The following is a 12534-nucleotide window of genomic DNA, read 5'->3' as shown; positions in this document are numbered from 1 at the left end:
AACCCAAGTGTGATGACTGCAACAGTGAATACACTCGAACATCTACATTTATGGTAAGTGTACACAGCTGTACTTTCTTACCTTAGACAGTTACAGACAACTCTGTACTATTTTGACAGACCACAATGTTTCTGATCAGTTGTTCATTTCTTGTTAAGATAAGAGGAAATAACAACCAGTGTTAAATCAAACTGTTTTCAACTGGTTATCTTATGCTATTACTTTTTGTTACTCCAGCCACAACAAAACTATTCCAGGCAGAATCAAGGCTCATTCTGTAATCACATTGGCTTCATCTGTGGCTTTTTGGAAAGTGTTGGTGTCTAGAAGTATTCTAGAAATGGCAGCTTGGTTTCTTGTGCACACTTTTACACAGCACTATAAACTAGACTCTTTCTCCAGGTTTAGGACTAGCTTTGCTAAGACATTTCCAGTGGCTCCTGGACCCTCATTTTTTTCTCATCCATGTCTATCTAAGCTGTGGTAATCTACCCTTATAGATATACAGCTTTGGATGCAGAGACAATGATCACAATGAAGAAGATAGTGTAGCTGTATGAGTAAACTTACCATATCAGTAAATGTTTAAATGGTTACCGCTGCAGTAGTTGCTCCCTCCTTCCCCCTTATTTTATTGTATAATTGTTATGCCAAAGGTATAGTCAAGAATTTTTCATTTCTTAGCATTATCCTTCTCATGGCTTTAAACTCTGTCCCTCTCTCTGTTTACATGGAGGCTGTGAATGGCTATGTACCCAAACCTGACCTTTAGTAAGCTCAGCTCGAGCTGTCTAATGGTTTTGGCACATGAAATGTGCCAACAAGCTTTCAAAGCTGGCTGGCTGTTACATTTTTAACAAGATACAATCCATATAACAGTCTACTGTAACAGTGATCATTTGAACATGTAGTGTTATAGTAACTTTACTTAAACAGCTGTACTTTCCTTTCCAAAAATAAGGCCTCGATAGCTTGTTGGCCCCAGATATGATATATATGTTCACTTTTCCAGGTTTGCCTTTATCTTTCACTTGATCAAAATACAAAATGAGTATCATTCTTTACATTTGGGTTTCCTTTCTGAAAGTATTACAATGTTAATATCATTGGCACATTTAATACACTGTATATCATATGCAGGATCAGTAATGTAAATCTTAAACAGAAGTGAATACAATAAGAATTTTTGAGGTATCCCCAGTACAGCTTAACACATCGCTTGTGCTCTTACTCAAAGCTCAATCTCCAGAATGTATTATTCAGTCACTTTCTGATCCATTTTATCAGACAAACACTTTAAAACAAAGCAGATAATATGTATAGTAGTTTTTTATGACTAATATTGTCAAATGCTTTTCAGCAATTTGTAAATACAGTGTCTTTCTGAACACCAACGTCCATTGCCTGAGATATGCTCTTCTCCAAAAAATATTCACTCTTAAACAATAGATGGCAGTTTTTCTCATCTGCATATTACCTCCATTCTCTGCATTCATAACTGTTACCTTTTTGTATGCTGATACTAATCACCCTCTCCAGTACTTTAGTCTAAGAGCTGAACATGCTTGTAAGTTTAAAATTATTTGGGTCATCTGGCTATTTTTGTCACTATAAATTTGTACGATATTAACTCTTTTCTACTTTAATGCAAGATAACCTTTTCTCATGCTTTACTAAATGCTTCTATTTCCATTTAACTTTAAAGAAGTGTTACATCATCCCCTGAAACACTATTATTCACCTTCAGTCTTTTGTAGACTTCTAGAATTTATACATTCTAATTTATTAACACAAAATAGCTGTTTAAATTGTTTAACAACTCTGCAGAGATTACTTGTCTTTCTCCAGCCAATGTCTGTAGCTACTTTTAATTAACTTTAGTCCTTTTCCTTATAAAAGCATGTTTACGTATGTGTACTATGAAAATTATATAATATCAATGGACAAGTTAATTTTCATTTGGCTTTACTCTTTTGTTTAATTGTATTCTTATGTTCCTAGCTAACCTTATTATATGCACTATTTGATGCAGCAATGTTATTTTTTCTATTAGTTTGTAAAGTTTATTTTTATTATTTATTGTGGCCATCTGTTACTGCTGCTGTATTTTTCTAGTTAACAATGGTCATCTCTATCATTCTTGGGACCCAGGTACTCCTTAGAGTGTTATGTTTATTTAACAATTTGTGTTTGTTAATGGTTTAAACTAATCTTCTTACAATTTCCAGTCTCGTTTCTTCAATTGACCTCATTTCTTTCTAACATCTAGAAGATGTGAATAGGATGTGGTAAATCCACACTGCTCCTTGCAAAGAACTATTTGTATACCAAACAAAATTATATTATTATCTGATCCATCTAACAGTGCATCAGTCACATATTTACTCCCCAGAAATTTTGTTCAAAAATAAAATATTTAATACTGGATTTTCTCTTAGCTGATAACTTAGTTGGGTAAGATATAATAAGTTCACAATGCATTTGCGTGTCACTCTTTATAGATACAGCAGATTCCATGTCCCACCTGACAAGTTTAAAGCTGCACTCAAAATAATAATATCCAAATTTAGCATCAATGTCTCCTCAGTAAAGCCATCCAAAACCAATCTGTTTGCAATGGTGAGCTATATGCAGGGATAAGAGAAAAGCAGAATTATCAGTGATCAAATTTAAATAAACCCTCTGAACTAATTCTTGAATGAAATCTAGCTCCTGTCTCTTACAAGCATTTTTATTAAAGCAAAACATTTTCAATGCTTTGTTATAGAAAGCGTCAGCTATTCAAAAGCTGCAGGGTCACATATATTTTAGTAGACAACAGCCTTACTGTTTTATGTCGACTTCATTAGCAACACGAGATTGCCAAATGGGTGTGAATAAAACTGTATAAAAGTTAAACCAGACTGTAATTAATAATAAACATATCTCGACAGTTCATAATAGTTAATCTGTTTGGAAACACACACACACACACACACACACACACACACACACACATATATATATATATATATATATATATATATATTTTTTTTTTTTTTTTCCATTACATGTTAAATGGAAAAAAATAATGTTCTAAAATTTAAATTGACATTCTGACCACCAGTTTAGTGTGAATTAAATAGTAACTATTGATTACTTTTCTATTGCTTAAATGTGATTTTTAATGTAGTTTTTGCCAGTACTTGGGATAGTTCCTTTCATGACTTTTGCACTCTACAAGCAAGCTCTGAAGAAATGACCTTTCCATAGTGTAGAACTCCATGCAAGTTTTGACAGTTGGAGAGATTTTTCCAATGTGGCAATGAGAGTTGATGCTGGAGGCAGTGATCCACTGCAAAAGGATAACAATTCACTAGCCGTCAACTTGGTCTTAGATGATCCCATACTGAGCCAGTTCATGCAGTTCCAAGTGGCTGAATGCTTCCCATGGGCAAATCACAGTGATATCTGTGGGGAAAAAAGAGATTAGAAGACATTGCTGTTTACAACCCAGGTGATCAGCTAATGTGCTTAGTCATAAACTTGCACCTAATGGCAATGGTTATCATAAAGTACTAGTAACATGACTGTTGGATGTCATGAGTTTCCATCTGGGAATAGAGAAGACTGTACTTGAGGATATCACTGTGGAATGCCTGCAAACAGTTCAACAGTATTTACCACCTCTCATTTACTCTTCAGCAAATTAATGTGACCAAATCCACTTAATTCAGTAACTGAAGACAGTACCAGAGGATATCACTGTGAAGTGCTTGCAAACAGTTAACAGTGGTTATCACCTCTTAGTTACTCTTCAGCAAATTAAAGTGATCAAATCGTCTTACTTCATTAAATGAAGTAATAAGACTTGGCCTGCATGCTTGTGCATTTGCTGGTTTTAATCCCTGACTATAGATCCAGCCAGTCAGTTTAATGTAATTTGTAACATATTTTACCATCATTTAAAGTGATTTGCTAATGAAACCACAAGCACATAATTAAAAAATACAATAAAATAAATTTCCAACAAATCCTGCTTTAAAGTGTGCTACATATTGGCTGTAAATTCAGTCTTAATTAAATGATTGCTTGAATAACAGGGATGCTAGGGCTATCTTGAACTTTGCAGTAGTTTGACAGTCTGTTAGCAAGGTAAATCGCTTCACAAGATCAAGGCATTTAATGCAGAAGACCCAACAGCTGTTTGTCACTGTACAAATGGTATACCAAAGGATAGTGCTTTAGTAATAGGTTAGTAGTAAGAGGTTCATAGGTTGTTACTAGGCTAATTCCTGCTAGGGCTCTTACAAGACTAGTGACACACCCCAGACCATTTGGGGCCCGAGTATCATGGGCATCTATACGTTGAGGGGGGTTCATGTTAGTAGGGAGGTAACTAAGAATTTGTAGGGGAGTGTTAGGATAATACTTTTCTTACTGATGGCCTCTGTCCATAAGGAACTTGGGGGCCAGACCAGACATAAATTTACATTTTCCCATCCAGCTGGAAAGATTTCATTTGAATAGGGTCAGGGATGATTTCTGTTTTACATGGATGTGGAGCCTATTCCCCTAGTGCAGGGATTCCTTTGGGACACATATCTGTCTCTACAGCATGTTTTGTTCATGTCACAGGCAAAGTTCAGATCCCTGGATCTAGTGTTTCTGGTGCTGTTAGTTTTGTGCATGTGCAACAAATCCATCAGGGGTGGGTCTGAGGAAACACTCTAAGCAATACTGTCACCCAAAGCTGGCGGAATATTGGGGAATCTGCATGTGAGAAAGTTCACCAAGTAGAGTCTGGACAGCTATCAGCAACAGAAACATAGCTTATACACTGGCAGACTTACCAATATGGCAACAGAAACATAGCTGGTGCATTGGCAAACTTACCAATATGGCATGCTCTGATTAGTAACAGGAGTAGGGACTGCATACTTTATAAGCATCTATAAATGAGGAAACATGCAGTGTTCTGTTCAACACTGGTACAAATACAAAAACAAATAGGAACATGCATATTAAGAGTATCAAATAGTCCCTTTTTCAGTGGAGGCCTGGGGTGGGCTGGGGAGGGTTAGCCTCAGAGGTTACAAATGATAAAACAAAGTACAAAGCAAAGAAATACAAGCACATACAAAGAAATAACTCATTGAGTTGTTTAGAATAACAGAGTATAAATATGTTAACAAGGTTCTTATAGTTGAAGATAAAATAACAAAGTACCAAGGGTCTGTAAAACACAATAAGCTCAAAAACAAGTGGAACAAATACATAAAAAAACTATTTATTTGCTACGTTAAGCACTTTCGTCCCTTAATATCAATGGGAATTCATCAGAACAAGAATTACAACAATGAATACCACTTATACAGGAAATGAACAATAGACAATTTCCTCTTCTAATTAATTTAACAACCAGCCTAAAGGAGACAATAAACTTTACTCAATTCAACATGAAAGAAAAATACTGAAATAAACTCATAACGTCCATAACAAAAAGCAAGGAAAATACGGAAATAAACTCATAACATCAATAAAAAAGGCAAACTCTTCATTAAAAACATACATGAGAACAGTATTAAAATTAAAAAATATAAATAATGATATACTTATAAGACTAATGCCCTTTTCTTTAAAATTAGCAAGAACGATAAGTTTTCATTAAGACCTAGAGGAAAAATTTAATTTAACTTTATAATCCAATAAAGTTCCTTCATTTCTATTTCTAATTCCCACCACCCACCCTTTACACTATGTGGCACTACTACTAAGATTCCAGACTTAAATTTAGTGAACTCCTGGCATACTAAAGAATGCTTGTACAGTGAATTATTGATGTTTGCTCTAGAAATAGAATATAAATGTTCATAGATCCTTTTCTTAAACATTCTCCCAATTTTCCTCACATAATAACTTTAAAGTTTTTTGCATATTGCAATATAGATCAAGCCTTGGGTGTTACAATTACCCTTACATAATCTAATCAATCAATTGGTTCCCTTTATTTCAACTGAATCCGCTGCCAGAACAAAGGGACATTGTTTACATGAACCACACCTGGTGGTGCCTCTCAAAGCTAAGGGTGGTTTAATATAATTATGTTCAAATAAGAACTTAAAATTCTTTCCAGTTTTTACACAAAAAGAGGTCCTTGACATAGCATTTCTAAGATATCTGGATTACACTTAAATATAATCTAATTTTTAATATAATGTCCGTAACCTCTTTAATACCAGATCCATTTGGAATAACCATACTACTGCTATAGTCCTTACTTACAACAGCCTTACACTTCTTAAATGATGCTGCTTCACTATTCTCACTCAAGAGGTGTTTATATTTAGTTCCCCAGCCTGTTAATACTTCTTCTACAATACTACCCATCTTACTTAAAGGGTAACCTCTATTTTCAAACATACCCATAATTTTAATTATTTCTAATTTGAAATTATCCAAATCAGAACACATCCTAGCTGCTCGAATGAGCTGTCCCTTAAATATATTATGTTTCATATGCATAGGATGGTTACTGTGAAAATCCAGAAAATTATTCAAAAATGTTTCCTTTCTATAACTTTTAGAAGCAAAACAACTCTTATCTGTATATTTGTACAAAGTAATGCCTAAATAATTAATAATAGTATTTGTTGTTTGAAGTAAATTCAAAATATGTACTAATACTATTCATATAATCAACAAATTGAACTGGTATCTGTGTGGTTTCTTTCCACAAATATTATCCAAAAACCGCAAATAACAAAACCAGTATTGAAAATAGTTAGATCCAAAAACATACTTTGATTCCCAGGCATAGAGTACTAAATTGGCATAAATGGGTGCACAGCTGGCACCCATCATCACACCTTTAATTTGTTTAAAATATTCTCCTTCAAAGGTGAAAACATTTTTCAATAATATAAATTCCATGATTGCCATAATAAAATGAATCATCACCTCACTAAAGTTAGTAAGACTACGAGGTGCATCTTAAAACAACTCTAACCATTCTTGGTGGGGAATAGATGTAAATAAATCAACCACGTCAATTGCTGAAAAAGAACAATTGTCACTATACCATTTTTTTATCTGTTTTAGATAGAAAATCCCAGGAGTCTTTTAATAAACAGTGAATGGAATCTACACAATTCTTAAGGAGCCTATCAATAAAACCCCCTAAGAGATGGGTGGCGCTATTGTGTGTTGAGATTGTAACTCTAAATGGGGGTTGTTCTATATCCTTGTGGACTTTCGGAATACTGAATGCCACCGGGACCAATGGATGTTCCGTTTTCAAAAAACTAAGTAAATCTTCTTAAATAACCCCTTGTAGTAAGGAATCCTCTAGGAAATACTGAATCTTCTTGTGTGCAAAAAAAAACTTCATTCCTCAAAGCTTACTGGTATCTAGTAGTGTCATGAAATAATGTTAATAGACAATTAACATAATCCATCTTGTCATAAATTACTACCCCCCCCCCCCTTGTCCGGCTTCATTATTCTTAAACTTTCATTCTTTCTAAGTTCTTCCATTAATAAAAATTCTTCCTTATTTAAATTAAAAAATCTATTTCTGTTAGTAGATAAAGCCAAGTGTATTTCTGGTAAAGATGCTTTCTCATAAGCCGAGATTAGGGGATGTAAAGGGGGGTTAAAACAACTCTTTTTCTTAAAAATAATTCATTTACAATAATAAAAATCAGATTAGGTTGTTGTTTGAACATTAATTGAAGATTTAACTTTCTATAAAAAAGTTTGAACTCTGTAATAACATCAACAAAACACACTTTAAAAGAAGGCACAAATTTAAAAACTTTTTTAAAAAGAGTGAAATATGTTTCATTTATGTTCAAATATGTGTAATTAAAAATATTAAAATCTTGATAAGAGTTTAATTTACCATCATAAGCTATCACAATTTTATTATTTAACCTAATATTCAGATGTTGTGCCACACTCAATTCCTCCAGGTTTTCCCCCTACCCTTCACTCCTTTCAGAGTGTGGCCTTGAGGTAAAAAACCTTTTTGTTTATTTCTATTTTCAATTTTTAAGTTCTTATAGTTGCTACAGATTCAGTGAAACACAAGTTATTCAGAAGAAACAATTACAGTACATGCTGTGATATATATGATTACATGTTGCTGGTACATTATTTACAAAAGTGATACTGACAAGAATTCCTTTAAGTAAATTTATTATTGGCTATCAATGGGGTAAGGTCTTAAAGAGTGGAACTTTACTTAACCAGGAGATAGCCTGGTGCATAGCCAGGTGTTAGATAGATGTATTTTGAGGAGTGTTTTGAATTGTGAGGGGTTAGAGATAGTTACTATGTTCTGTGGGGTCAGTTTCCAAATTCTGGAGATTTTATTAGAGTACAGAGAATCTCTTTAATAGTTGTTAGCTTTTGTGACTTGTAAGAGAAATGTGTCAGAAGATCTCAATTGTCTTTTGTTAGTTTGCAGTTGAAATAGGTTACAGAGTGCTGGGCATTTTTCTGGTTGGCATACTATGGCATGGGTCATTGTTAGTTGACTGTATGTTAGGAGATTGGATAATTCAAGCCAGTTTAGTTGGAGTAAGACATTGCAGTGATGGGATCTAGATGGGGAATCAGTGGCAAATTTGACGATCTTATTATAGCAGACTTCAAGTTTTGATAGATCAGTTTTTTTCAGGTTGATGAAAGTGGCAGAGGCATAGAGCAGGGTAGAGAGTAGATGGGTTCTGGCAATGGATTTTCTTGTGGTATCAGTAAGGGAGAGAGTAAGAGAGTTTATGATCTAGGAATTGATACATTTTAATAGAATTTTGGATAAAGGGGATACAATTGCAATTGGTCTGTAGTTAGATACATCTGTACTGATTCCTCCATTATGAAGTGGAATGATATACTATTCTCTCTTTACACAAACAACCTCCATAATTCCAGTCCACATGCATCTGTCATACAATATGCCAATGATTCCACATTAATTTGTGCAGCATCTTCTATAAATGAACTCCAGTCACTTACCCAACTTTCCTTCCTATCAGTTGAAACATTTCTCTCTAACATCCAACTTATTTTGAATCCTAGTAAAACAAAACTACTTCTCTTTAAACCTACTATAGCCACCCACTCAGTCTCCTCCTTCAATATCATGTCCAGTAATAAAACTATCATTTCCCCCATAGCACATACAATACTTCTTGGTGTTGACATAGACAATAATTTGAGATTTGACATCCATATAGCCATTACTATTAAGAAAGTACATACAAACTGGGTATCCTCTATAGAAATAGACAGTTTCTTACTAAACCCACAACAATCACATACCCATCTCATCTCCACCCTTCTCTATGCCTCTCCTATCCTTACTAATATCAAAAAGACTGAATGAACAAAATTAGAATCCTGCTACAATAAAATTGCCAGGTTTGCATCAGACTCCCCATACAAAACTCACCACTGCACAGCTTTAAAGCAACTTAATTGGATAGAATTTCCAAATCTCTTGCAGCACAATCAATTATGCTAGCTCATAAAATTTTGCATTATCCTCAGAAAACTCCCTCACTCCAAAACCTATTTCAGCCTTATTCTAATCAAAGAACCCTCTGCTCTAACAATAAATTTCTTCTAGTAGTTACTAAACCCAACAACACAGCAGGGGAATCTCTCTTTTTTAATTTTGTCTCTAAAATATGAAACTCCTTACCACCTCACATAACATTCATACCATCTATATCCTTGTTTAAAACGTCACTAAGAACTCACTTTGCTGATGCTTGGCTCTGCTCTTGTCCTGGTCCAGGACATTCCTATCATCATCTTCACTATCCTACTCTATTCATGATAGATAATAGATTATGCCTTTAGTAAAAGTAAAGGTACAACTCTTATATATCATTACTTGTCTTATCAAACTAAGCTGTATATATATATATATATATATATATATATATATATATATATATATATATATATATAAATATATAGCTGTATGTACCATTATTGCATACGTGTTACTACTTACAAATGTTGGAGTCTTCCAAAATGTTCATAACTATTGTATTTCTCACTTTATTATTTTGTTAACACTTTTATTTTGTATTCATACATCATCTTTTTACTTTATTGTTTTTGTGTGGAGCTTTTCTCCCTGGGCCTCCACTGAAAATGGACATGTGTCCAGTGGACTTTCCCGGTTAACAAATGTAAAATAAAAAATAATAATTAAAATAAGAGATTTTCCAAATTTTAGGAACATACTGTTCGAGTATGGAGTGATTGATCAAAATGGAAACTGGGTAGTCCAGCTCTGACTCCAGTCGTTTTGTCAGTGCCACCATGTCCGACCCATATAACATAGCTGGACTCACTACCATCTTGTAGATCTTCCCTTTCACTCTTACTGGTACCTATCTGTCATGAGTATCTCCTGACACTTCTCCACCCACTCCACCTGCCTGCATTCTCTTCTGCACCTCTCTTCCACACTCACCATGGCTAAACTGTTGATACCAAGTATTTAAACTTAACCACCTTCTCCAACTCTACTCCCTGTATCCTCATCATTCACACACATATATTTTGTTATAGTCCTGCTGACCATCATTCCTCCCCTCTCTAGAGCATATCTCCACCTCTCCAGGGTCTCCTCAACCTGTTCCCTACTCTCACTACAGATCACAATGTCATCTGCAAACATTATAGTCCATGGGGACTCCTGTCTGATCTCATTTGTCAACCTGTCCATCACCATTGCAAATACGAAAGGGCTCAGAGCTGATCCTTGATGTAATCCCACCTCCACCTTAAACGCATCCGTCACTCCCACCGCAGACCTCACCGCTGTCACACTACCCTCATACATATCCTGTACCACTCTTACATACTTTTCTGCCACTCCTGACTTCCTCATACAATACCACAACTCCTCTCTAGGCACCCTGTCAGATGCTTTCTCTAAGTTTACAAAGACACAATGCAACTCCTTCTGACCTTCTCTGTATTTCTCCAACAACACTCTCAGAGCAAACATTGCATCTGTAGTGCTCTTTCCTGGCATGAAACCATACTGCTGCTCATTAATCATCACCTCCCTTCTTAACCTAGCTTCCACTCTTTCTCATAACTAATAATAATTTATTAATAATAGTTTCATAGTTTAATAGTTTAATATTAGTTTGGCAGTCACCAATATCATTAATTAGTTTAGCAATAATAAGATCCATAGCATTTCAAATGATACTAGTAAGACTAATAGGATTATGGTTAACATGGTCAGTTGATGCCGGCCTTGTGAAATGGGTAGCTACCAGAGTCATTTATGGGGTTCACCATTGTGAAGTGGTACAACTTAAGCAGTTCTCCAAGCTGTAATTAGATAGACTGCCGAGAGTCCAAGTTTAAAAAGATTTAGAAAGACTGGGCTATGTGATATTTCATCCTTGCAAGCAGACATCCTGGAATATAAGTGGGGCTTATTGAGCTACAGTTTTTAGTTTTTACATGATTACATGTATGACAAGGGAGAAATTGAAGGGCAATGCAACGAGATGTGTGGGCGGCATGAAATTTAATCTAAATTTTTCAGCCAGAGAAATAGTTTTGGTTTCTGGGTTGGAGGGGGAAATGCCATCGGAGATAATTTTGGAGCAGTATTACTACTGAATTTTGTAATATACGGTTATTATTTGTATTTGTGGCTTCTCTAAACTCATAACTGGTTTTGCTGTCTCTCATAGTAAACCTGTGTGTCTTGCTTAATGCTTTCAAATGATGTCTATAATGAGGAAGACAGGATTATTTACAAAGTATCTTGAACTTTTTCTGTTTTCTACATGGTTTATATATGTAGGAGTTCCAACATGAAAACTTAGTTATGAACTCTTCACAATTCCTTATGTCAGATGAGAGCACCTCTTTAATACATTCATTCAAAAGGGAGTACAATTCTAAAGAGTATTCAGAAGCAATGGTGACATCATGCATTGGCTTGTTTGGTAGATATGCCATATCTGGTTGTCTAGGATATTGGTAAATAGTAACAAGTTGGCTTTAGAATAATCCTGAAATACAGTGGAGTTTCTGTGGATGGGATTAAGGGTGAAGGCTACTGCTAGGTGATCTGATTTAACCAGGGAGGAGGCGACATGCGTGGTGGTGGGGGTGGGGGTGGGGGGCAGTTGAGAAGGATGTGATTAAGGAGATTTACACCCCTTGTGGGGGTGGGAGTATTAGATTGTTTTTTCAGGCAGGATTATTTTAGGCATTATGCTTAAGACAGGAAAAGCTTAGCTGTTTATTACTACATAGAAATATTGTCAGACAGTGCTAGTCATGTGACGGCTAAGTTAGGACATAGTTTTAAGGCCCAAAGTTGGGAGGTGAGAAAGTATGCAGACAAGTGAAAGATCTTGAACATGAGGGTTGGATTTCATGCTGTCCTTGGTTATATACGTCAAAGATGGGGATTTGCAATAATTGGTAATATTAGAAAGAAAGAAGAGATAAAGAATTAGGAAATAATCAGAATATCTTAAAGCATCCGTTATGGCC

The 12534-nt window shown here is 35.1% G+C and overlaps 1 protein-coding gene across 1 annotated transcript in view; it reads right to left on the bottom strand.

Moving 5' to 3' along the window:
* Nucleotides 1–3087: 3087 nt before the first annotated feature.
* Nucleotides 3088–12534, bottom strand: part of LOC122817353 (retinal rod rhodopsin-sensitive cGMP 3',5'-cyclic phosphodiesterase subunit gamma-like) — a 154189-nt gene continuing 144742 nt past the window's right edge. Inside the window, exon 3 of the mRNA XM_044090558.1 lies at nt 3088–3450. Within this exon, the coding sequence (XP_043946493.1) occupies nt 3374–3450 (77 nt within the window). The 3' untranslated portion in view covers nt 3088–3373. The remainder of the gene's footprint in view (nt 3451–12534) is intronic.

The sequence above is a fragment of the Protopterus annectens genome, chromosome 12.part0 (assembly GCF_019279795.1).
Source record: "Protopterus annectens isolate FY-2018-M chromosome 12.part0, PAN1.0, whole genome shotgun sequence".
NCBI lineage: Eukaryota > Metazoa > Chordata > Ceratodontiformes > Protopteridae > Protopterus > Protopterus annectens.
This window is presented reverse-complemented; position numbering and strand designations above follow the sequence as displayed.